Source organism: Octodon degus, unplaced genomic scaffold, assembly GCF_000260255.1.
Source record: "Octodon degus isolate 3935 unplaced genomic scaffold, OctDeg1.0 scaffold00131, whole genome shotgun sequence".
In the NCBI taxonomy this organism is placed as follows: Eukaryota; Metazoa; Chordata; class Mammalia; order Rodentia; family Octodontidae; genus Octodon; species Octodon degus.
Window position 1 is genome coordinate 373,171 of NW_004524707.1, and position 26,463 is coordinate 399,633.

At 41.3% G+C, this 26,463-nt stretch overlaps 2 protein-coding genes across 7 annotated transcripts in view; both read right to left on the reverse strand.

Annotated features, from left to right (window-relative positions):
• Positions 1-4,812: 4,812 nt before the first annotated feature.
• On the reverse strand, positions 4,813-9,308 carry Tmem81 (transmembrane protein 81). Its single transcript, XM_012516886.2, has 2 exons — positions 9,299-9,308; positions 4,813-5,813 (listed from the first exon to the last, which is right to left on the reverse strand). The coding sequence occupies exons 1-2, from the start codon at positions 9,306-9,308 to the stop codon at positions 4,903-4,905; spliced, it is 921 nt and encodes a 306-aa protein (XP_012372340.2). The 3' UTR covers positions 4,813-4,902.
• The window catches only part of Rbbp5 (RB binding protein 5, histone lysine methyltransferase complex subunit), a 34,220-nt gene continuing 15,064 nt past the window's right edge, over positions 7,308-26,463 (reverse strand). Inside the window, exons 4-15 of one of the 6 annotated variants that reach the window (XM_023701190.1) lie at positions 25,124-25,264; positions 24,162-24,324; positions 22,191-22,300; positions 20,735-20,854; positions 20,493-20,646; positions 20,323-20,394; positions 19,571-19,688; positions 18,222-18,291; positions 17,435-17,664; positions 16,358-16,549; positions 14,657-14,713; positions 7,308-9,366 (exon numbers count right to left, since the gene is read on the reverse strand). In XM_023701190.1, coding sequence (XP_023556958.1) covers positions 14,661-14,713; positions 16,358-16,549; positions 17,435-17,664; positions 18,222-18,291; positions 19,571-19,688; positions 20,323-20,394; positions 20,493-20,646; positions 20,735-20,854; positions 22,191-22,300; positions 24,162-24,324; positions 25,124-25,264 — 1,423 coding nt within the window. In that variant the 3' untranslated portion in view covers positions 7,308-9,366; positions 14,657-14,660. The remainder of the gene's footprint in view (positions 9,367-14,656; positions 14,714-16,357; positions 16,550-17,434; positions 17,665-18,221; positions 18,292-19,570; positions 19,689-20,322; positions 20,395-20,492; positions 20,647-20,734; positions 20,855-22,190; positions 22,301-24,161; positions 24,325-25,123; positions 25,265-26,463) is intronic. The other 5 variants (XM_023701192.1, XM_023701191.1, XM_004641113.2 and 2 more) reach the window with 5 other exon arrangements.

The following is a 26,463-nucleotide window of genomic DNA, read 5'->3' on the forward strand; positions in this document are numbered from 1 at the left end:
TGTTCACCTGCTACGATTTTGTAAAAATGTAAGCTCACACCCCTCCTCTCCTCCCAAGCCCACCCACCCTGGGCCCCCTCACCTGTTCCCCCTACACACGAGGGCGCAGGGGCTCAGCTCCTGGCCATTCTCCCTTGCAGAGACTCCAGATGGCCCAGCAGTTCTCTGTCCCCTGCTGGCTGGGATCTGACCTGTGTCCAACTGTCTATCGGAAAGGGGACAGTGAAAGCAAGCAAGCTTCTAAGCTTTGTCTATTTTCTCCTCACTCCTCAGCTTTGGCAGGGAACAGGGGGCAGGTGTCTAGTTGCCGGACTGCAGGACGATCTGGCCTGGCACAGGAACAGTGCTTGCTTGAAGAAACACAAATACTTCCTCCTAATGAGGCCCGTGAGGAAGAGGAAGGCAGATCTGCTGGGAGACCTAGGGGACATATTTAACCAGGAAACTGACCTTGGTACAGGTAGAATTTGTTTGGGATGTAGAACTATACTAAAGGCAATGATCCTGCAGCCTGGGACTCCAGACAGGTTTGATAAGATAGCAGCTGACCTGAGGATATGTGCTTGCAAAACCCTCTTACCTGGGTGGCTTGGACATGTGTCTGCTTGGAAGAGTGGACCAGACTATGCAGCTTCTTAGTTCCTTCCTGCCTGAGGGTCAGCTAATTTGTCTTCTCTGTTGAGGTGGGCTGAGGGAGCTCAGGGGGGTTCAGTCCCCGTCTCCAGAGTCATAACTCAGTTCCAGATTCTCCATACCAAGCCCAGAGGTGACAAGGGAGCCAACCACAAACAAGTATTCTGCTCGACAGCTTAGTGGCCAGTGAGTGCCTGGAAGATGGGACAACCAGCGAACAGACAGTGTTTGTTCAGGGGCACATACTGGGGCTGGCTTCAGGCTTGGCTATTGGGTTAGGGCAAGGCAGCTCTCTCCAGGATTCTCCAGGCCTTCAATGTCCTACTTTCATTCAGGGCAGGTCTAACACAGATGGTATCAGTTAAGTGGCAGGCCATTGGGACGGGTGGGGCTATCTTCTTCCTTATCTGATAAAGTAACAACAGGAGAGACTGGAATTAGATATCAGGGAAAGCTTCTGCAGTGAGACCCTGGAATCTAGGGAACTTTAGGAATTTTTGAGCTTGATTGAGGGGTCTAGGCCACATGAAGTTGTGACGTGAGGGGGTGGGAGAGGCCTGAAGTTCTTTCTTCCAGAGCTAAGATTCTTAGAATCAAGAGCTGAACACTGGAGATTTTGCAAAGGCCATCTGCTGTGGTCCCTGCAGCTTTGAGGAAGCCATAAAGGGGGAAGGCTCACCCCAGGGATTGTGGTTCCCACCCAGTGCCTTCCCCAGTGGGCACTGCCCCTGGGCAGCCTCCAGAGCCATCCACCTGCACTCAGGGCAGAGCCCACAAGGTGGCTGAGGATGTTTGATTTCCCTCATCTCTTTCCTCTGTCAAACTGAGACTGCCAGTGGGATTCCTGTGTGTCAGAGGGGACAGCAGTATCCTTACACCTGTGTCACCGGCATCACTGGCACAGGTCGTGGTGCTATTGACCTTCCTCAGACTAAACATGGGTGAAAGTGAAGGGCATTTCTCGAAGGGCCTCCGACAGGCATCTGGTGGCGTGGGGTGGCCCATGGACTTTCACATAAGCTTTGGGAAGGCAGGGCATAAGGGACAACCAAAAAGGAACAAAAAGGGACAGCTGGCTCCGCCCAGAGCCCCAGAGGCCTAAGACATTTTGTGCCCTTAGATGGGATGGATACATCCTGTCACAGCCCCTGATGCCAATTCATTGTGCATGCTGGGACCTGCAGAGCTCAGGGCATAGCAAATGCTAGGCTTTTGCTGGACCATGGTGTGAAGGATTCTGTTCAAAGGGAGCCACCCCACTGGCCCCCAAGCTTGCTCTTGTACTTCTTGTAATGGTAGCTATTTATTGACTCTGGTAGCAGGCAGTTCTTAAATAAAGATGGTTTCTCAACCCACCAAGGTGGCTGCCAGCAGCTGTTTTCTAACCCGTGCCACAGGGCTGCTCCTCATGCTGCTCTGTGACCCTCTACCTAATGCTTTCCCCCTTCACGTGGCCCCCTCAGGAAGTTACAGCATACTCCATATTGCTACACTTATCCTGGGGTGGGGGGTTCACTAGGCCAGCCGACCAGGCAGGTCACGGGGCACAGCATCCATTCTGCTAGACCGGGCAGGATCTACCTAATGCAGTGGTAGCAAACAATTCTTGAGTCAGAACTGCTTCAAGGTTCCCTGATTTTTAAGACATGTGAGGTGCTGACTTAATGGTCCCAGAGGAAGGTGGTCTCCCCACAGAGAGACCAATGACCCCCGGTTGGTGAGACTGTCTCCTGCCTCTGCTTCCAAAGCCCTGAAATTACTGCTCAGTTCCCAGCCTCAACATTGTCACACACACCACCATTCATCAGGCTTCTGCACCAGGTGAAACATGCGCAGGCATGAACTCAGGCAGTCCTGGACTTGATGTTTTCAGTGCAAAGTGGAGGGGGCTCCAGGCTGGGACCCACAGGATTTCTGAGAAAGGAAAATGGAGGTGAGTGGAGTCTCCATGCAATCCTGAGTGTCCTGCCCATGACATGTTCAGCATGAGAAGGGGCCCTGACAGGGCAGGGTCATCCTTGCACCTGGCAACCAGAGGGCATGTTGGAAATACCAGCACTGTGTAACCCAAACTCTAGTCCAGTCAGCTTCGCAGAAGCAGAGTATATGCACAGAACTCCATGAATTGAGCTGGACTTTGTTTCTTTACTAACATATCTGGAGGTCTTTTGTTCTATTGCCTGTTCAAAGCCTTCACATCTTGAATAAAAGTTCAAGAACTTCAACCAACGTTGGGAGAAGTAAACATAATGTAAATGGTCTGTCTGTCTGTTAAAAATAAAAGGCTGGGGAAATAGATCAGTGGAATAAGCATCTGCCTGGCAAGCACAAGGTCCTGTGTTCAATCCCTAGTACCAAAAAAAAGGTGAAGGCAACATATGGACCTTTTTTCCATTTTGGATCAAAATTAAATCAAGCTTGACAGGGTGATACACACCTGTAGTCCCAGCACTCAGGGAAGCTGAAGCAAGAGGATCACAAGTTTAAGCCCAGCCTAGGCAATGCACCTATTTAGCTTGTCAATCAATCAATGAAAAATGGCACTGGGAATTTAGCTTAGTGTGAAGGCTCTGGGGTGCTGTAGTAAGCTTTTTTATTTTTTTCCGGTTTTTGAGACATGGTCTCGCTAGGCAGTTCAGCCTGGCCTTGTGCCCACTTTGGAACCTGGCTGGTCTTGAACTAGTAACTCTTTCTGCCTCAACCTCCTGAGTGCTGGGATTGTAGGCATGTGCCACTCACGTAAGTGACAAGCTTTAAAAGTTTGAAAATAAAAGTTTGAAAACTGGGGAAGCTAGATATAAGCTCTATGTAAGATTGAGAACTGCTCACCTTTTAGGTACTGTCATGTAGAACATTCTCATTAGGATATACGTATGTGACAGGAGGCTGAGTCAGGAGTCCAAGTTCAAGCCCAGCCTGCGAAACTTAGGAGACCTTGTCTCAAAATCAACCAACAACAAAAAGTAAATAAAAAGGTCTGAGGATTTCACTTAGTACAAAAGGCCTTCAGTTCAACCCCTGGCACTGGAAAAAAAAAGAATAAAAGATCACAATGTATGTGACAACTTTCAATGGTACAGTAAAATCAGTATGTATTTAGAAAGATAATTGAACAAATACAAAGGAATCTAAGCAGTGAGTCTATGGGTGGTCGTCAGACCTTTCAATTTCTTTCTGGATTTGAAAAATTTTAAAGTTAAAAGTAAACAACAGAATCCCTTTACCCACAGTGAAACAGGGTTGGGGCTCAGGCATCTGTTTTTCAACAAGTCACCCAGGTGATTTGGACACAAGAGCTGGAGAACAGGACTGCTGGTCTTTGGCTTCTGCTATCACTCCTGAGCTGTACAGGTGAGGGGAGACACTGCTACTCCGCGGCAGAACAGCACTGCCAGTGGCCAAGAACTCTCCCCTGTGGTTCCATGAGCCAACTATTGCAAACACAATCTGAATGGTCGGCCACCAAGGGTCTTAAGACCGGACTGCCCTCAGAGAAGTGAAGGAACTAGTGCTCCCTGGGGGCTCTGGCTTCTGTAAGAAGCCAATGCACAAGGACCTCTCCAAGCACTGAAAGGGTGAAAAGCAAAGAGGCAGGAGCAAGCCAGTGGGCTGTTTCACGATCGGGTGAAGGATCTTGTGTTTCACCAGGAAATTCAATTTAACAAGGAATACACCTGGGGAGGAGAGGCAGGGCAAACCATTCACATTCAGTGACTGGCTATTACATACCTGAGTTAGGTGTCACTGTAACAGCCTCTGTCACATACAGGCACATGCCCCACACAGAGCAGACAATCTGCCCAATCTCTAGTCTAAGAAACTCAAGGAAAATAAAAGCCAGACTGGTTATAGGCCAACGTAAACCAATACAAGAAATTTTAAGATAAAGAGCAAGAAAGGGAAAAGGTTAGGTTTCTATATAGCTATTGTGTGTTATTTTTATTGAAGAGGGAAAAATGCGTTCTCGCTAGAAAAGCTATCATTACACCCTCCTACATTGAATGCACTGCCCAGAAGAGGGAAAGAGAAGTGGGAGGACACAAGTTTTAAAGGGCAGGAGATGAATGTAAGCTTGGAGGCTAGCTCTCTTTCCAGGAGCTGGGGCAATGCTGGAGCACCCAGCAGCAGGGAAATCAGGAAGAGATCTCCATCCAGGACAACAGGAAGCTGGAGGCTAGTGCCAGGGCTACCAAGAAGCTGTTCCTCCCTCACCCTCATGCAGTCTTTTGACCAACCCACTATTAGCCAGCCAGAACACTCCCTAAGAAGCTAGCTTGGCTTCCTGGGCCACTGGTACCTCAGGAATCCCAAGGATTTCACACCCTTGAGCCTGTCGCTGCTGTAGGTCTCCCTCAGCACCCTGCAGAGGGTGGTGCTCACCACCATGCCACCCATCACTCCACCTATAATTCCTATGCCCAACGCTGACGCCACCTTCTTTTGCCACTTGGGGCGGTGAGGCTTGGAATAGTTGTCCAGATTAACTTCCAAGCCCTCCTCTACTAACTTCTGCTCCTCAGTAAGGGACTGCTGGAAATTCAGGTTCACCAGCTTCGGAGGAAGTACCCTCAGCCCAAAGTAGAGCCTCTTGACCAGTCTCAAGTTTTTGAGCAGCTGCACATCACAACGATATGTCCCAGAGTCATACTCCTGAGCAGGTCTGAATTTCACCAGATGGGAGTTGGCTCGGAAGGGTCTGAAGACTTCATCATTTGTCGAGATGATACCCCGAGCAAGTCTCCAGGTGAAGCGGAATGCTTCCTTCCCAACCTCTAAGATGTCTGAGCTGAGACAGCTAAGCTCAAACTCTTCTCCGACGAGAACAGTGAAATGGAGCATTCCACAGATCCAATTGGTCAGACACTCCAAGCGCTGGGACATACACTTTCTCCTCACCCCATCGGGGCCTACCTCACAGACAGTTTCCTCCTTATAGCCAAGGCCACAGGTAACAGTACAGCTTGTGGCATTGACAATAACTTTCCCTACAGCTTTTTGCAGCTCCTTAGGGATGGCCAGTGTTTTAGGTGAAGTTGTGGCCAAAGGTAGGTAGACAGAAAACACCAGGCTCCCAACGATCCAGCTCATGGCTGAGGTCCTCCTGGCTGATGGGCACTCCAGCACCGTGGCCAGCCCCCTCCAGTATTCCAGGTCAGTCCTCCGGTATCCAGGCTTACCTCCTTCAATATTGAGAGAAGCACCGTCAATAAAATAATGCTACCAAGTACACTTAAGTTCTTCTTCCCAAGGAAGTTCTAGCTCTTATTCACAGGTAAGGCTCCAAGGCAGAAAAAACAAAAGGCAGAAAGCAAAAAGAATCCATTATTGATTTACTATTTACAGGCTTTTCATAGCCTCTTAATGAATTTAAAGTTACCTCTTGAGAAGACAAAGATGAAAAAACTTCAAAATTGGAACTGAATTTCCACATTAGCCCAAAAGTAAGGTGAAGGTACATGCTTCCTCACCTTTTTCCCTTCCATCCAAATTGTGAGATCTAAATGAGGGCTTCAAAATCCCAAGTTAAATGACCAAATAAGAAAAACACTGTAATCTAAAAAACAAAACCAGAGTGTAACTTCAATCAAATTCAATACCTTAACTGGTAATGTTCCTAAGCCTTCTATAAAAATGATTAATTCTAGACTAGAAGGCAAGTGACTTCCTGGTTTTCTATTTCCTCCTTGCATCTTTTAGGACAGTCACCTTGAACATTAAGTGATACAGTGCACATGAAAACACTTCAAAAGCATCACTGTGTGTAAGGAATTTTAAAAAGCAGTGAAAACTGACCAACACAAGGGCCAAGACACCCGTTCCGATTAGCAAGAGGCTACATCAGAGGCAGTGCATCTCCTGTTGTAGACATTCTTTCTCAAGAAGGCCAAAGGCACCTGCTGGGTGGGAGGACTCAGCCTGAACCCTCTACCCTACAGAACACAGAAACCCATCTGCTTATTTATGTCAGTGAGGTTACTATGAAACAGCTGTGATGTCAAAGATGGGTTCTAAGTCACATGACACAGAATTAGTAAACAGACACTCCTTTTTGGCATTGGTTAAAATCAAACCAATAGACTTTGTGAAGCACCTTAATTTTTAGGAGACAATGAGTATTAAAGCTAATTTAATCTAGGGGAGAAAAAGACTAGTCTTTGCTGTTTTAAATGAAAGGTCCTACTGACAGACATTTTTATAACTTCTAGAATGCCCAGCACTAGAGTCTCTTTAATTACATAAATTTGTATTGAAGAATCTGAAGAGATCATTCCAGGATCTCACTACACAGCTCAGACTTGTAGTGATCCTGCTGTTTTCAGCCTCTCCAGAGCTGGGATTACAGGCATGTGCCACCACATTGACTCGGCTGCCGGCTCAGTCTGCCTGGGGGTGGGGCCAGCGCTGCATGCAAGACTGGGGATCGAACCTTAGTCCTGTGCAGGTACTTAGTCTGCTAAGCTATCTTGCCAACCCAACACCAACTTCTGATTCAAATCATTTATTTATAATCCTGTCTAGAGGCAGAAATCTAGACAGCTGACTGCCCCCATCCCTTCTAGCTCTGTATTCCCAGAAAGAAAGATCTAAGGTCAATCCAACAAGCTGCATTTTTCATGGCTGGTGAGCTCCAGAAGTAATCAGTGTTTACAAACAAACATCTACACCTGTTCTTTTAATAAACATCCGATTTTATTTACAAAGCATTAAAGCTTCAGCAAGAAATTCCCAAGGCCAAGTCTCATCTTGTATAAAACTACAGAACATTTAAAAAAACAAAATGGCGGCTGGGGAAATGAGAAAGGTTGAAAAAAAAAAAAAAAAGAATATACATATAATACACAAATTAAGAAATGAAGTGGACAGAAGGTTTTAGGAGCAGAAAAAATAACCCCAGAGCATAAATAACTATTAGAAGCTGCTGCCAGAGACAATCTGACAAGGCTTATGCTGATTTTCTCAGTAGCCAGTCGAGGAGCTGAGCACAGCATGAACATTCCAATGTACAGAGGAGAAACCAACTTCCCACACAGCAGTCAGAAAGAAACCCCATGCATCACAGCTGCACAACTGTGGTGTGCAGTGTGGAAAGATGGAGTAGGAATCATGTCTGCAAAACAGAAACACACCTAGGGAGCCATCTATCCACCTTAGCCACTGCTCTAAAGCACATGAAGTGCACCAAATGACTGCTTAGGGAAATAGCAATGGCAACTAAAAATGGAGAAAGTTATGCAACTGATGCTGGAAAAGCTCTTTCTCCAAATTCTCTCTCTGTCTGTGTGTGTGTGTGTGTGTGTGTGTGTGTGTGTGTGTGATGGAAGATGGACTGGGACAAAAAGGCTCTTACTGATGTGTTCTACTGTGATTTCTAGCCTACAATAAAAAAAGCAATCAACATGTTTGGCTACCTAAGGAGCATCCACCAACTACAGATTTCACAGCAAGCACAGCATTAAAACTCCCTTTTGAAAATACTGAGAAAATGATGACCCAAGATAAGCACTTTTGATCAGCTAAAAACTACCCAGAGAAGCTGCCTTTTCCACAGCTGGTTTCCTGCTCTGGATTTTCAGAATACTTGAAATACCTAATGTGCACATCCATCCAATCTGCTTCAATTTATTTAAAGAAAAGCAAAAAAAAAAAAAAAAAAAAAAAAAAAAAAAAAAAAAAGATAAAAGATAAGTAACCTTTCACAGAAAGGAAGTGACTGAAAATACAGTAAGACAAAAGAGCATGGACATAGGACAGAAAGCTGTAATGACTGATGGGGATAGGTCTCCACAGGCAATGATAAAAATTTTACCTTCATCTTTGATTCAAACTATGTTGTTCCTGCTTTGATTGTGGGGGTATTTTTGTCCTACAAGTTCCCCCAGTTCAATGAAAAAGAAATACACTGAGAAACACCTTGGTTTGTCTCCAACTCTAGAAGTCAGCACAGGCAAAGTAATAAAAACTGCTGATGATTTTTTGCTACAGTTGGATAAAACTAGTTATCTTCAAAAACCATGATTAATGGGACTGAATCAAAATTGGAAGAAAACATGCAATGCAAGGAAACACTCAAATCTCTTACAGTCCAGCTTGTTAAGCAAAATGCAGTATGACATGAAGAGGGGCCTTCTTATCTTCTTTCTCTGTATATTTGAAATCTTTCAAGTACTTTTTTTGCCCACTTTTGTATATAGCATGGGAATACAGGAGCTGTCTGGGAGAGGGTAAGTTTAAAAATCAAAGAAAGAGAATATGCAACACAAGTTTTCCTAGGACACTGGCAGCAAAATCTGAGATTAGAACAAGTCATTTGAGGACATGCATCAAAGAGAGAAGGCAAACAGGCGATAGGAAGTAACATGTCAAAATGACGCTGGGTGCAAGAGTTGGATGAGCAAAACACAAGTATCTTTTCTCTAGCAACACAACCAAGTGTTAAAGTATAAATGAGTCAAATCTTCTATTTGATGTCTTTACAAATCCTCATTCCTGAGAGCCTATTTGGACTTATGCTTGACAGGGAAGATCAGGGACATATGCATTTCTTCCATAATTCACTTCTTCATTCAACCATAAAATTCACTCCTACCTCCCGGGTGGGAGGCAGAGGGCTTTGTTTTAAATTAAAGTCAATCTCAAATGACTGACCACATTGTCCAGAGACTACCCGATGGCATGATGGGAAAGAACGAAGAGCTTCAGGCCTTCATAACAGTTCTGAGATTGCTCCTCCTGCTAAGAGATCAAACAAAAGAAGATTTCTTTTAACATCACCTTGGACCAGTGACTGCTAAGAACAGAAATGCAGACAGATCTGGGAGATATAACACAAACATAAACAGCCAAAAAATTCCTCCTTTTAAGTAGAAGTTCTAACCAACTCTAATTTCCACTTCAACAAATAATCCAAGTCCCAATCCTCACCACAATACTACTCTCAGATCTGCCCCTAAGGTTAGGGGAGAGAGGTGTTACAAAATGGTGACACATTTGCTAAACTTTTAACTATTCTTTAAGGTGTAAACTAAAAATGCTTAATCTAAAAAGTGCAACAAACAAAAGGAATGAAATTATAGGGTGCCAAGCCTTTTCATATATTATGCTAGTCCTAAATGATTAACTGAGCAAGAAACCCCTTCTAAATTTCTTAAATGCCTTTCATTCTAGAATCCCGATGAAGGTGAAATATTAATGAAAGTCACTGCCTACCTTTCTATATACCAACAACTGATCCATAAATAAAACCCTAAATAACAGAATCAAATAACCACTTCCCTGGTTATTCCATAGAAGCTGTTCAACCTCTGAGGGACATCCTTAAGTGAGCTGTTGTGGAATATTAACTAGGAAGTGTAAAAAGAGAACGAAGTGAGGAATATCCTGCTAGATGTCATCTGGAATGAAGAATAACATGCTGCTTCAACATAAAAGGGTGACAAAATAATTGTTCAAGTTATTAAAGAAAACTACCTCCTCACAAAATTGCTTTGAATCTGATTTTTTTAAAGTTTCACTACAAGGGCCAGCCAAATAGCTCAGCGGATTAAAGCACCTGCAAGCAGGCACAGGGGCCAGGGGCTCAATCCCCGGGCCTACCATGCCCCCCACCCTGCCGTGCTGAGATAGCAATTGAGACTGGGTGTGGTGGCATGTGCCTGTAATCCACAGGCTGTAGACAAGTGGATCACTATGAGTCCCATCTAGTAGTGAGACCCTGAATATCCTGTAGACCCTTCTCTAAAATACAAAAAAATAAAAATAAAAAAATTTCATTACAAATAGAATGGGCAATAAAAATATATTCACATTTTCCTGAGAACAGTCTAAAATTTGGGTAAGATACAAACTACCAAACACTACTTTGGTAAAAATCAAATTTGAACTTTTTATAGTTCAGCAAAGTTGAAAAAAATTACATTCACAGCCTGCTGTGCCGGCCCCGCCCCCAGGGCATGCTGAGGTGACTGAGACTGGGCATGGTGGTGTGTACCTGTAATCCCAGTGCTCAGGTGGCCGAAAACAGGATCACTACGAGTCTGGTCTGTATAGTGAGACCCTATACTAACTAAATACAATTTTTAAAAAAGAAAAAAAAAATTTAAAAAATCACACCTGGAATCTGTTTTTCAGATCATGCCTGTAGCGGGCCATACATTGTGTCAACTTGGCTGACTTGCCTGGGTAGTTCCACACCCTGGGCTATGGGGCATGGAGGGCCTGCCCAGAGTGACTCAGCACAAAAAGAGTATATAAAGGAGTTGAGGAGGGATTCGAGTTCTACTCCCTCGTGAACTTCAGTCTTCATTCACATCAGCTTAAACTTCTCCTGGTTTCCAATGAAGATTTTTTGGCCTCCGGCTTGGGCTTGGATTCTTCACCTCTCACCACAGACCTATCTGCTGACTGATCAAGACTTGCACAAAACATGGCAGTGAGCTTCAGACCTTGGACTGAATCCTTCAGTCTCGGGTGGGCAGACGCCCTCTGTATGCTTCCTCATCCCACTCTGCAGCAGACCATCATAAGCCAATCTTATAATTTCTTGTACATTTGTACATCTTGTGTTATATCTGTTCCTTGTATTGTATCTGTTCCTCTAGTAAAACCCTGACTAAAACAACACCCAACAGAAAACAACAGATTTCTTTTTTTTTTTTTTTTTTTTTTCTTTTTTTTGGTGGAACCGGGGATTGAACTCAGGCCCTTACGCTTGCCAGGGAAGTGCTCATTCCACTAAGCCATTTCCCCCGCCCCAAGATTTCTTGATTTGATTTTAAAAAAGAAAATCTTCAATTAAAAGAATACACTGAAGCCATTGGTCTCATTGTTTCTACAGGTATTCTGACCAATTTAATTTTAACACCTAAAAAATGAATACAACATTGCAATTTTGAGCCTAAATCCTGATGGGAAAAAATAGTTCAGTTATTTGTTTTTATTTTATTTTCTGAGACGGGGGTCTCACCATTACACAGCCCAGGCTTTTACCTTTACATAGTCCAAACTCACCATCCTTCTGCCTCAGTCTCCCAACTGCTGGGACTACAGGCAGGTGCCACCACAGCCAGCTTAGAAGTGGTTTGACCATAAATCAAGAGCTTTACTAATCAGCATTCAAGATGACTACCGAGAACCTTATCTGAGCAATTCATCCTCATGTGAATGGACACACACACATGTACACACACGAACATACTGTACACTGAGCACATTAAAACCAACACACTAAAATGATAGCAAGCTATAAGTAAGGTAGTAAACAAAAACAGCAATATAGAAGACCTGCAACTACCCCAAGAAACCATGTTATTTAGTTGCAACATAAAGAAAAATTTCAGTGACACAGTATTAAGAACTTTAGTTTAAAATGACAGCTATCTTTGGTACCTCCCAACAGTGACCCATTTGAGGTTTGCCCTTAGGCCCTAAGGAAACACTGGATCATGACTTCCATACTTTATCTTGGACAGCTAATATAGTCATATTGAATAAGAAAGAATACTCAACTGTTTCATTTCAGCAGGAATTCATAAATTAGTCTTCAGGAGCTGTTTAGGAAGGAAAGAAGGAAGGACAGACGGACCTCACTCACTGCCAAGCACTTAAAACAATCATGGGTCTAGTAGGTACCATGTAGGTAGTTCAGAGCCCTTGGGAAGTGGCCAACACCAGGTAGTTGTGCAAACAGTGCAAGGAAGGCAAATCTGCACAGCACATATTTGTGGCCAGACATGGCAGCTCTGCTTGCTTCATCCTTCATCATCCCTAGGCCAAGGTTCACACTGACCCCTTCATGCCCACCATCCCATGGGGCCTTTAGGCTATGTATGACAAGCTCCTCTGGGGCTGAGGAGCTCTTCTTCTTCTTTTTTTTTTTTTTTGCTGAACTGGGGACTGAACTCAGGTCCTTGCGCTTGCCAGGAAAGCGCTTATTCTACTGAGCCATCTCCCCAGCCCCTGAGGAGTTCTTTGATAGGAAAGATTTTCCCATATATGCAGATTACTTATATGGTAGTCTATTTGTCTTCTATTTTTCTCTAGGCATGCATAATCAATCTCAGTCACAACACACAAGAGATTATGGCAGCTTTGTTAAGGATAAACCAAGTTTACGGAATGGCTTTTGCTGTAATTGGCCAGTTGCAAACATTAACACACAACTGTCATTCACCCAGCTTCAGTAATAACACAGCCTACCTATAACTATAATCCTGCTTTCAAACAATTAGACTATAATGCCAAAGTTGTCCAGTCTACAGGGAAGTCCACAAAACAAATCTACAATATACTACTCAGAATGAATTAATTGTTGAAGGGGGTGAGCTCTAGACATTCTGAGTCAAGTTTCATTTCTTATTATTTGGTGGAAAAACTATGACTACATCCTGCTTTTAATGGAAAATCTCCAATGTGTTGAAGAACAGGAGATCCAAATGCCAGGTTGTCCCTCAGAGCCTTGGACAACTGTGTGCTAATCAGCAGCAGGTGCTAGTCAGCCTTTTCCTCTTGGGTGACCTCCAAGACAGACAGTGCTGGATGGAGCCCTCCTCACCCAAGGAATTCCACACAAAAGATAGGCTTGCTTGTCCTGAACCTGGGGCTTCTGATGGAGTCGTCTGTGACAGGCAGTGTCACCACTCTCAAACTTGAAGCCTTCACGAAGTTCCAAACTACACTATGGCCAGTCAGTAGACTGGACCCATGCCTTAAGCTGCTGTTGCTGTTCTTTTTGTTTTAAACATTCCCATTCCTCAGTGTTCTGAGGTTCAGTGTGGCTATCTCTGTTCTTGAGAGTTCTAGTCAGGAAAATGTCAGGAAAGGAAGACTAGAGAAAGAAGGGGAAAATAAGAAAAAGGACAGATCACATAGGAAGTACGTAATTTGCGCAGTCATGAGGAACTGGCCACATGTCTACAGCTACCTAAGCAGCTGCTATGCCTCTGTGTTACTAAGTGTCTCATCACTCTGGTCATGGGAAAGGCTCCTCTTGTCTGTACCCACAAAACTGTTCAGATGGTTGCTTCCACTTAAGGTTGACCTAGTTCAGTCCTAAGAAAAGTAATTAGAAAACAGGAGTCCAGTCTGAAGCGCCTGGCTATTCTAGCACACTAGCTCTGGCTTTTAGTGAAGTTGGTACATCATTTAACCTTGTCAACAAAGTGAGTGTGGACAGTCTAATGGGCTATTGACAGTTGTGTCTACTTTTACTATAAGGGGCTTTAAAAATCCTGACTTATACAAATACTAAAATATGCATCCCACATAGTTTAAATTTTCATTTTTCTTTCAATATGAACAGTTAATGCTTAAATGTATGCTTCATTTCAGTTTTTTGACCAATATTGCATGCTTATATCTAGTAATCTGAACAACTAATTTGAAGACAATATGCAATTTAACCACTGTTGAATTCCTATCATTTTGTTTAGTGAAATTCTCTATCTTTTTTTTTTTTTAATGTACTTAGTGCAGGGTCTATAGGGTCTCACTACACAGATTGGACTTGTAGTGATCCTCCTGTTTTCAGCTTCCCAAGCACTGGAGTTATAGGCACGTGCCACCACACCTAGTCTCAGTCATCATATCAGAGTGCCTCAGGGTCAAGGCCGGCATGACTGGTGGTGATGGGCATTGAGCCCTCGCCACTGTGTTCTGCCTAAGCAGCGCTTTAGTCCGCTGAGCTATGTGGCTGGTCCTCTGTATCACTGCTAATTTTTTTTTTTACTATTTTTTATTCTCTTTAAAATAATAAATTTTTATTGAAAAACCCTTCCCCTATTGCTAAGCTAATAATACCAACATACCTTCTTAGTAGCAAAGAATTTTAGGGAATACATAGGCCATTTCTTTGGGGCCAAGTAAACTTTCCAACATTTTTATTTTGATTCTCATTTAGACACTGAATTACTGTTAGTGACCATCTCAACTACAATTCAAAGATAAAGTCATTGTATTACTGAGTAAAACATGAGTTTAAAAGTTTTAAAAAATGGGGCTGGCAAGACAGTTCAGCAGTCTAAAGTACCTGCTTAGGCAAGCACATGGATGGCAGTTTGATCCCCGGCACCACATGACGCACCAGCTGGTCAGAAAAGTTTTTAAAAATTACCACATTTTTTAATTGAAAAGCACAAGATTAATTATAGATAGGAGATTACATGTTCTAAAGGGTTTTAAATGAATATATTAAGCAACATTTAAAATCACCCTATAAGCCATGAGCTCTTTGAGCCAGGGAGATCTATTTGACTTCTAAATTGTGTTTCTTCTGCATGTCATCAGCTTGCATATGAAGGGGCCATGGCAGGGTCGTCTCTACTTAAGTCTAGTCAATCATCGATCTGCTAAGGGCAAGGCCCGTATAACTGTTCTGGACTGTCCTACAGTACACAGAGCCTAAGGAGGGCTGAATATGCAAGTGGTAACTGATTATCAGTGAAGTACCATAAATACAGGGCAAAAATACAGAGTTCAGTGAGTAGTGTTGGGCTATGAAAAACTATAGTAAATATAGCCAGCTTCAGGGCAGAATATTCAAAATAATAATAACCTGAGTCTGTTTTGAGCTTTTCTGTAGAAAAAATTCATATTCATAGACAGTAAATAACTGACATAAAATATAAATTAAACAAGGAGCTGTCTTACATTAATGTTTATAACATTTGAATTAACACAATTAGATTAAAACTTGGACTGTCCTATTAATCAGTTTGAAACTGTCTCATTGATATTTGTTTCTAAATAAAAAAACCTTAAGGCAAAAAAGAAAAAAGCTTGACTATAACCACTGATGTTTTATGAATCCTGCCTGCAATCTGCTCAGTCAGAAGCAAAATACTGGGTTGCTGTATTAGTTAAAGCAACATTTATATATGAAACCAAAAAGCTTCCAAATTCTAACCATGTTTTATTAGAAGTGGTAATGCCTTCTAAACAGAAGACCATTTACCCCAGGTTCACAAGTATAGGATGGGAAACTGAATTAGTTCTCTATCTCCCAATATGTAAAAGTGAGCAAATCCAAATATGACGTTTTCAGATATCGAGCTGATAAGACGCTACACAGACAGTATAATTTCTGTCTGTTTGGTAACTGCTTCCAGATACTGAGAGGAAAAACCCAAACGCTTTTTTTTTTTTTTTTTTTTAACATGTTGGTATTACTAACAATTTCATTCTCTCTTTTAGACCACTGGGAGAGAGAAAACTACCCCTTAAAGGTTTTGGATAATATGGAAAGAGAACAGATGCTACAGTTCAATAATCAGGAGTTATATAAAGTAAGCTGTTTCTGCCTATGGTACTTGGATTTGAAGCAAAGCCCACTACCACCAACAACAATAAAAACCCTACCAACAAAAAACCTAGAGCAAATACAGAGGAAAAAATGGTTTTAAACCTGGGGTTCTGATTTTCTTAAGGTCACAAATTACCCAACAGGAATCTTTTGAAAGCTATGGGCATCTTCCTCAGAAAAATATTAGCATATTTTGCAAACGATATCAAGGGAATGTGGGCCCTCTGAAATCTATTTATGAACATAAGGTTAAGAGTCACTAAATTAAGCCAATTCTGGTTTAGCCTGCCTTTAGCAGCTTAAAATACAGAGATTACCTGCTGCAGAGAAAAAAGAGGGAAGGAAAAAATGCTGCTATTAAAGGAGGTCAGGGACTGCACAAAGCAAGGCCACAAAGCAAGCCAGACAGCGCTCCCAATGTGTCCTTACCTGTCAAAGGCTGGCTGAGTTCCGCCTGCACTTTACCCTTCGTTGATCCTTCCAGAGGTAAACCTCTGTCCCCTTTGTAGAGTTTCGGTTTAAATGGAGAATCTTTCTCTTTACCTTTTGATCCTTTAGGCCGGCCTGCTTGCTTCTTCTTGGATTTGCCATCCCCCTTCACACCCAGTAATGGATGCACTTCTGCGGAAGGACAGAGAGAGAGAGAGAGACATCAGAAGGAGGTCACAACAGTGCCAGCACCCCACAGATCTCTAAGCAAAGCAGACTGCGTCTGTGTCCCAGGTCCACTAATACAAGCAGAGAAGTCTGCCTATGTATTACTTTAAAAACTGTATGAGAGGCCATCATATGATAGCTGAGTGACAGAGAGGCATAAATAGCCTATATGGCTCATACCAAGAAACAACTTTAAAGTGAAAAGAGCCTACATCAAACCAAGGTGCCACACAAACACACTTGCAAGTGCATGTAAGCACCCAGAGGCATGAGGGAGCAGAAGGCTTTGGAACTCCTGTGCAAGAGGTCTTGGGCAAATTGCACAACCTCGTAACACATAACTTTGACCTAACTTATCTCCTTTGTGAAGCAGAAATAATAAGACAACTTTCAGGGCATATGTAGAGGTCAGTAATGTATATAAACCTCTCAACAGTGCTTGGGACAGAGCAGACATACAAGCATCAGGGAGATACATCATTAATTGGGCTGCAGTTAAAACCTTCTATGGGACAAAAATTATGAGCTATGTGTCAGAAGACAAAGTGTGTTATCTTAGGTAAGGTATTAAAGAGTACAATTTCCTCAATTTAACAGAAAAGTGAACATGGATGGAATCATAACAAAGCTGTCAAGCACTATCAGAAAGATTTGTTTACTATAGGGTAAAAATCACCCAAATAGTAAATTAAGAAATGCTGGAGGGGCCTGGGAGATGGCTCAATTGAATAAGCACTTCCTGGCAAGCGGAAAAGTCTGAGTTCAATCCCTGGTTCCGCCAAAAAAAAAAAAAAAATGCTGGAAAAGAAGAAGTGGTGCCTGCCAGTCATCAGAAGAGGTAGCTCTCACCGTCATTTGGTACTCCTTGAAGCTCTATATTGGTTGTTTTGGGTTTCTTCTTAGGTGGTTGGGACCCATCTGCTGAAGACTGCCTCTTCTTCTCAGAACTAGCTCCTTCGTCCATCAAGGAGGTTTGGACTGCATCTGGCGGGGGGCCATAAGGATTTTCTTCTGGGTCTTCTACCTCAGGGGCAATGGGTAAATACAACAGAGCCTTTGAATCTTCCAGCTCTTCATCACTATGTGGAACAGGATCAGAAAAGGGATTGGAAAAAAGAGGAGACAGTTGCTTAAACCATGAGCCCTTCCGCTAACACCTCTATTAAGCTTACATACCAGGTATAGACCTTTAACTTTAAGAAAGTGAAGATTAATAAAAGGAAATCAGAAATCAATAACTGTCAGCCCTGGGCTGGAGAGATAGCTCAGTGGAATAAGTGCTTGCCTGGCAAGCACAAGGTCCTGAGTTCGATCCCTAGTACCACCAAAAAATAAAAATAAAAAAAGTCAATAAATGAATTATTTCTATTTCTTAAATTCTGTATCAATGAGAAGGGAAGGGAAAGTAGGACTAAAGAAGAAAGACTAAATCATTCTTTTTTTGCAGAACCAGGATTAAACTCAGGCCTGTGCTTATTCTACTGAGGCATCTCCCTGGCCTCCTAAATTATTCCTTTTATACAGCAAAGTGATCACTATTTCAGCTAACAAGCAGATGGGACTGTAGGAACAGTCAGGGAGCTGAGCAGTACCCACTAGAGACAGGAGGCACATCCCAGCCCTCCAGGCTGCTCACCTGCTACAGAAGGCAGCAATGGGGTCCACACTGGTGACATCGACTTCCTCATCTTCAGCAGCATCAGCCCCTAAAGGACAGAAACACAGGACAGGTCTGAAAAGAAATGAAAACTACTTTTTCATGTAGCGTAATGATTTACAAACTGAAATGCAGGAAATACAGAAGAAGAAAAGCAAGTTTAATATTTAACAAGTAAGAGCTCAATTTCATCCATATGCTAGGGGAATAGTGATGACCATGGAAGTTGAGAGGGGCTTTTCAATCAAGAAAAGCTCTGGGTAAACAGACGTAAGTGGACAATTTCAATTTAACACAGTAAGTGCTAAATAAAAGTATGTGCAATGAACATGGGAGGTAGGAATGGGGAATAGTTTATGTGAAAGTCTAGGAAGGCTCACAGAGCATGATCCCAGAATGCCAAAACAATCCACAACATTTTGCACCCTCAGAGTTGTTCCTGAAACATGCAAGGCATGCAGATTACCTAATACTCAGAAGTAAGTACCAGCACTTTCAAACTGAACAGAATTAACCTTAATCTTGATTCCCTGATTCCTGCACCATGAAATGGTGCAGCAGCAGCAGATCTGTGGCATTAGTTACAGTGCCAGCTGGGCATTCTAAAGCACTCACACAAATCCCATCTGCATGTAAAGCTTCACGTTAGACGTCAAGAAGATAAAAATCAACTCTTCATTTTCAAAGGGGTCCTATCTACAAGTTCAGAAGATAAAAATAACAATGGTTGCTGGGGATACATCTCAGGGGCATAGCACCTGCCTGGCAAATGTGAGGTAGTGAGTCCAATTCCCAGTACCCAAAAAACCCCTAAAACACAATTATCACGGACTTCTATCATAACAGAAAATAACATTAGGATGCTTACTACGATACAAAAATACACTAAGTGCTTTCTATGATTTTATTTCCAAAAGCTCCAAAAAATAGGCACTATTATTACCTCTATCCAATGCAGATTTATACATTAAGGTTAAGTATTTTGCCCAAAACAGACTCCAGAGCCCATGCTCTTGGCCTTTTTCTCACTGACAAGGGGGTGACAGAACACGTGACACAGCAGCACTTGGTACATCTGAGGGCAGCAACAAACTGTTGCTGGGTGCTATCCATAAAGCCTCATTTAGCTACCTGTAGTTGATTAGCAAGTACTAGAGAAATGCCTTGAACCCTGAGTTAAGACTCCTCAAGCACTGTGAAACTTATGTATACTTAAAGAAAAACACATTATCCTAAACTCTGAAATAAATTTACACCATAAATTTAAAATATTAAGTAAAGCAATCATTTTTCTTTCTGAAATCCCATCTGCAATTGGGAAACATTACCTGTCTGCTCAGGCTCACTCTTATCTTCATCTTCAATATCAAACTCTGATTCCCTTTCCTCATATTCAACATTTTCATCCAACTCTTTGAAATCTGGTGCAAATGCACTCCAATTTTCCTATACCACAAACAAAACACACTATTTAAAGAAAGCAATAATCTAATCCTAAATACAATGACATAAGTGAAAGAGTTAATAACTTAGATTCACAGATAAAAACTAGTTATCTATATAGGTTTTACTTACTTAAGGTAGTTCCTATTTAAACACTTCAAGTTGTTAACTGTAGCCTCTAATAAATAATGACTTGCTTTAATCTTTTAAGATATAATTCTGAGGCAAAAATACTAAAATTTTTTATTGTCAATCAACTTTATTTGCAAACAGAAATTCCTCTGTAAACAGCTAATCTACATTAAATTGTGTGACTATGTTAGTCTGATTATAAATATAGCTTAAAAGTAAAATCAAATGTAAAACAAAAACTGACCTGAAGATAAAAGCAAAGAAAAAATATAGTTCAAGTAACAGAAATATACTAGCCTTCCTCCATGAAAACAGCAACAAAAACTACTTAGGACCAAGATCATCCCATCAAAATAAAGTAACACTAGACACACTGAACCTATTTATTTAGGCTACCACATTCGTATGCAAAGAAAGTAACTAAGGTAGTTTTTAGCTTACTATATGTCAGGTTCTTTGACAAAAAGGGGCAGTTTCAAGGCAAGTGAACCAGAAAAATACTTACTACTTGATTTTGTGCCCAGATAGATACTACTCCACTAGAAATGGATGCTATGATGGGTCGAACAGGATGCCACTAAATTTGAATGAAGGAAAGGAAATTTGAGTGAGTTTTAACAGATTCAAGATGGCCTAGCCTGTGTGAGTAACGGCAGCAAGGCCTGCTCGACTCACTGCTACATCCAGGAGCAGCTCCCCTCGCGTTCCATGGAGAATCTTCACCAGGTTGCCAATGCTCTTCTCCCATATATACAGGGCATGCTGCCGGGCGGAGCCTGCCACAATGTATTCCCCATCCCCAGAGAAGCAACATTTCTTCCATGGGGTCCTAAAGGAGAAAAAAAGTCCCCAAGGAGAAATGGAACTTGAATCTCATTGAAGAACCACCCCTCACCCTTCTGGGCTGTGATGCGTACCTATTCACCAAGTCCTGCAGTTTCTGCATGGGTTCAGGCTCTCCATCTCTACCACAGGTTAAGATTTCTCTGCCATCATAAACTCGGATTATTCGATCCGCTGTATTAATTAAAAAGCAACTACAAAAAAAAAAAAAAAAAAAAAAAGAAAGAAAAGAAAAAGAAAGCAACAGAGATCAAGAATCTGTTCTTGTCAACATCTTCCCAAGGGCAGTAATACAAACAACTAATTAACTGCGGAGAGCCTGAGAAAAGAGCTAAGATTAGAATGCTTTCACATCCTGGCACCTCCAAAACCAAGTCAAGTGAGAATATATTCTTCCTGTGTATCCTTATACTCAAATTGTTCAAACTGTCAGTATTTAACTAAAACCCAAGGCCTCTTAAGTGAAGCCAGCTTGCTCAATTTAGAAGGTTATGTTACATGCATATAAATACTTCATTTTGCTGGTCAGTTTATGAGTTAATAATCTAAATATGTCATTTTAAAATCTCATTTTTCTTTTTACTGTAATGGCAGCAGAATCTTTAGACTGTACTGCCCTTTTCCTAATTCAAGAGCACACTGAGGGGCTGGTGAGATGGTGGCTCAGTGGTCTAAAGCACCTACTTAGAACAAGCTAAGCTAAGCATAAAGCACAGGGACCTTGGTTCAATCCCCAGCACCATATGCCAGCCAGCCCCGCTCCTGGTGGGCTGAACTGGCCACACACACACAAAATAAATTAATTAATTAATTAATTTTAAAAAAAGAGCACACTGAGGGGCTGAGACTATCTAAGAGTAGAGTGCTTACCTAGCATGCATGAGGCAGTTGGTTCTATCCCTAACACCACCCACCCCTACACACAGCCCTGAGAGCACTCTGAACATGAACATCCTCTAGGCACATACATATAGACATTCCTAAACAGAACACAACTCTTTTGACAACCTTTTCCTTTTTGTTTTTGCTGATACTTCTACTTCTAATGAGATAACCAAATTTATCAGAATAACATCTGAAATTAAAAGGGTAAATAGATTTTATGCAAATGTACATTTAATTACTGAGTCAATTTTATAAGTTCTGCTCATAAACATATTTAGACCCCTGGGTGTAACTCAGGAGTAAAATACTTGTCTGGTATGAAGAGATCCGGAGTACAACCCTCAGCACCACTATGAAAAGTAAAATAAAATATTTAACCTTTACCCAATGCTTACAATGTGCCAAGCATTTTGGATCTAAGCACTGACCACTTGAATACCTTTTCAGTAAAGAAGATAGTGTTCAAATAAGGAAAACGTGACTACTGGTTCAATAATTTTGTACGCCCAAGAAATAAATATGAAGAGTTTCTTGCAACTTCAATAAATTTTAAAAGTATAAGATACATAAAAACTGTACATTTCAATGCAGTTTTACATTCTTCTCCTTTTAAAATTATCCCTAAAAAGACAAGGTCTCACTCACCTCCCCTTCCGGGCAAACTCAATTGACTTAATGGCCGTGGTATTGCTTGTTCCAGTTGTTACTCTGAAGGAAGCAACAAGATCCTGAGAATCTGTTTTTAGGACCAAAATCTAAAGTTTATAAAAAAAGAAAAAAAGTAAATATTCTGATAACTAACTGTAATTAGATCTAGCTTCTCTGAAACTGAGCAGAAACTAAGTAAAAATGCAAACATTGCTATTTCAATGTACTCAAACTCAACCTTATTAATGAAACTGTTTTTTGCTTTTTCAAATAAACTACAATCTTAGTTGGGCAACTGCTCACACCTATAATACTAGTACTCTGGGATGCAGACCCAGGAGGATCAGAAGTTCAAGTCCAGCGTGGGAAATTTAGCAAGTCTCCATCTTAAAATAAAAACAAATACAAAAGGCCGGGAGATGTAGCTCAGTGTGAATCCTGTGCTGTAATGGAGACAGACCCCAGGGTTCAAATCCTAGCACTAGGGAGCAGAGGGAGTGGTCTTCACAATCTATTCTTAAAATATGATACTTCATATTATTCACAATAGTCAAGTAGTGATAGCAACCCAAGTATTCATCAACAGATGGACAGTTCAAGAACATCTGGCATATGCCTACATATTATTGAATTTTGAAAAGGAGAGAAATTTTGATATACTACAACATGAATGAACCTTGAGGTCATTATATTATGAAAAAAAGCCAGGTGCAAATGGAAAAATAAGGTGAGTCCACTTACAAGAGGTACATGGAGCCATCAAAGTCATAGAAACAAAGTGAAATGGTGGTTGCCAGGGACTGGGAAATTTACTGTTTAATGGGCACAGTGTTTCAGCTTTGCAAGATGCAAGGAATTCTGAAGAGAATGGTGGTGAGGCTTGAATGAACTTAACAGCACTGAACTTTACATTTAAAAATGCTTAAAATGGTAAATTTCATTTTATTCATTTTTTTAAAAATTGCCCATTATTATTTTTTTTCCAGACAGGGTTTTGCTGTGTAGTTCAGGCTGGCCTTGGAACTCACAGCAATCCTCCTGCCTGAGCCTACTGAGTGCTTGGATTACAGGTATAAGTCAGCATGCCTGACTAATTGCCACTTTCTAAAACAACCAAGAGGGCTGGGGATATGGCTAGTAGCAGGCAGGGTCTGCCTGACAGTGCAAGGCCCAGAGTTCAATCTCCAGTATTACAAAGAGAATACATAAATAAAGGAAACAGCTGTGAAATTATACTAGCCCATATGTGCTAATCAAAAACAAAAGAACAACAATAAAAAAAAAACAAAAACAAAAGAACAAAATCAAGGTGGCTAATGGGATTATAAACACTAAGCATGCAAAGAGCCCTAAAACTCACCTAAGCACCCTCATACTCCACAGAAAAAATAGTAATGCAACCTAGGGAGAAAGGTCTATACTTTCCAAACATTCCAAAAGGCAAAGGGAGAAGTTTAACAGGAAAGAAAAAAGAAAAATGACAAATGCTTGGTACTATAGGGTAAGCCAGACTGAATTGCACAATGTTGCATGCAACTATATATCAAGACATTTTTGTCACAAGTGTTCCAGTTAGTAATATGACTTCTAATGTTAGTTAATTAATACAGGGGGCAGGGAGATGGCTAAGTAGAATAAGTGCTTCCATGGCATGCACAAGGGCCTGTGTTTAATCCCTGGCTCCGGAAAAAAAAAAAAAATTAATACAGTAATGACCCTTCATTACTAGTATTTACTTAAGGTCTTTCTATCCATTTCTATGTCAGATCTCTGCCCACTCTAAATTCAAAGAAGAGAAATCAGAATTGAGGCATGAAAGAAAAATAAGCTAAATTTGCAATACGTGGGAGCCATGCTTAGACCAGGAATAACAGAAACTTCCAGAGACATTCAAGTTCACATACAGAATGAGCCAACGCATGACATGCTTGGTCCTCACTTTATCAACTTCCAGGTTCCTTGGCTTACCTTGCCTTTTGCATTTCCTGTATAGATATATTCCCCTCGCCTATCAAAAGATGCCACCACGTTCAAATCAGAGTCATCGTCTACCGGCAGAACAACATGTTTGGAATCTGAAAGGGTCAACATGACAGGAGCAGATTTCATGGGACACACGAGAACCTTGTTCCTGTTTAAAAATATGAACAGCACATTGTCTATTGCTTTGGTATCAGCAGGCTGATCCCTGATCTCTGTCCACTACCCACAGCAACCCTTCCAATAAGCAAATCTGAAATCTTGCCCAATGACAGGGAAAAGACTGAGTAAAATTATGGGGATCCTATCTTGACAAAATAAAATGTGATCACTGAAAATATGCATGAATATATAATTTCACTAGCAAAATATGAAATAAAAATAAAAAATAACTGGCTATAGCTATGTAAAAAATACATACTGAAATATATCTAACATGGACTGAGCTATGAGGCACTATATAAGAAGTTTTATACTTACAGAGAAGTTGACTACGGGAGATCCCAGAGAAATGAAACAGCTATGTCTGGGTAATGGAATGGTAAATGACTATTTTTCTTAAATGTAGCTTTAATAATGAACCATTTACTTATATGAAAGAAATCCAAAAAATTAAGGAAGGAACAGCCCAAGTCAAGGCCCAATCATCATACTTACTGCCATCTTTGCTCATTTTCAAAATCTTAATTTGGCCAGTTTTTAACCATTACATATAGTTAAGCAAAGAGTTATAATATACAACATATATGTATATTATATATAAATACAGTTAACAATCTCCTTGAAAATGTATGCAGTATAGCCAACCTAGAAAGGTTATTTTATGTAGATCTTAGAAATGTGTAATGTTTGCCACTTAAAACATTAAAGTTGTCATGATCCCAGAGCTAATCCATTTAGAGTTAGACCCCACCCTTAATGAATAACAGAAATGAACAGTGGAAACATACTGATCTCGTGGATGATATTGGACTTTTAAGATGGGTGAAGGGAATCGAAACCTCTGGTCACAGTCTCCTGATAGAACATCCCATTGTGATACTATGTTATCAGTGGAAGCACTCACGAGCTTATGGCCATCTCGACTCCAGCTAGGAAAAACAAAAGGATAACAGTACATATTCAAAGTTAAAATACAATATATCGTATAATTACTGTGGACAAAATGCAGGCCTTACATGTTCTCCTTATTGCACAAGGCAAGAATTTTTTTAAAAGTACTATATGCTCAGGCTGGGGAGACAGCTCAGAGGCATAAGCACCTGCCTGGTAAGTGTAAGGTCCTGAGTTCAATCCCTGGTACCAAAAAAAAAAAAAGTACTATATGCTCAAATCTATATTAGATAGGCACAGTGGCACATACCTGTTAAATCAGCTCTTGGGAGGTTGAGGCAGGGATGTAAGTTTGAGGCTCATCTGGGAAATTTAGTGAGACCCTATCTTAAAATAAAAAATAAAAGGATAGAAATGTATCTCAGTGGTAGTTTTTTAAGGGGAAGGGGACGAGGCAGGGTCTTACTATGTAGCTCAGAGTGGTCTTGAACTCATTATGTAGGCCATGCTAGCCTCCAACTTGTGACAACCCTCCTGCCTCAGCCTCCTAAACACTGAGACCACAGGTATATACCACCACACCCAGTCTTCTGGTACCACTAAAGACAAACAAATCACTATAATAAACTTTCTCCAGTAACTAATAAATAAGACTTTTCATGGTATCTTTATATGTAGTAGTTAACAGTTGAAGGGGCTCAGTGAAATAATAGAGACTGAAGTATCTTAGAAAACCCCCAAATCAGCTAGCCTTTAGGAGCTGAAATCACACATAAAAGTGGTTGGGGTAGGAGGGCTTGAGGATAAAGAGTATCTGAATATTCAGAAAGTGTCCCAAAAGTAGCACCATCACAGCATGAGCAAAACAAAAGGAAAAATCTGTTATTTAAAAATAAGAAAAAAGGGGCCGGAGAGATGGCTCAGTGGAATAAGTGCTTCCCTGGCAAGCGCAAGGGTCTGAGTTCAATTCCCGGTTCCGCCAAAAAAAAAAAAAAAAAAAAAAAAAGAATAAAAATAAGAAAAAAGGAAATATCCCTCTGCTAAATATAGCCAAACACTTTGGACCTTCTATAAAACAAACACAGTCTTCTGGATGGTTAACAACGTAAGTTTGCAGACCAAAATTAGAGAAAAAGGAGGGCTACAAGGAATGCCAACATTTTGGCCCTAACCTTCTAAGGTCAATTAAGACTCAGGACATATGAGAACTTGTACTGTAATATCATGTACTTCGGTA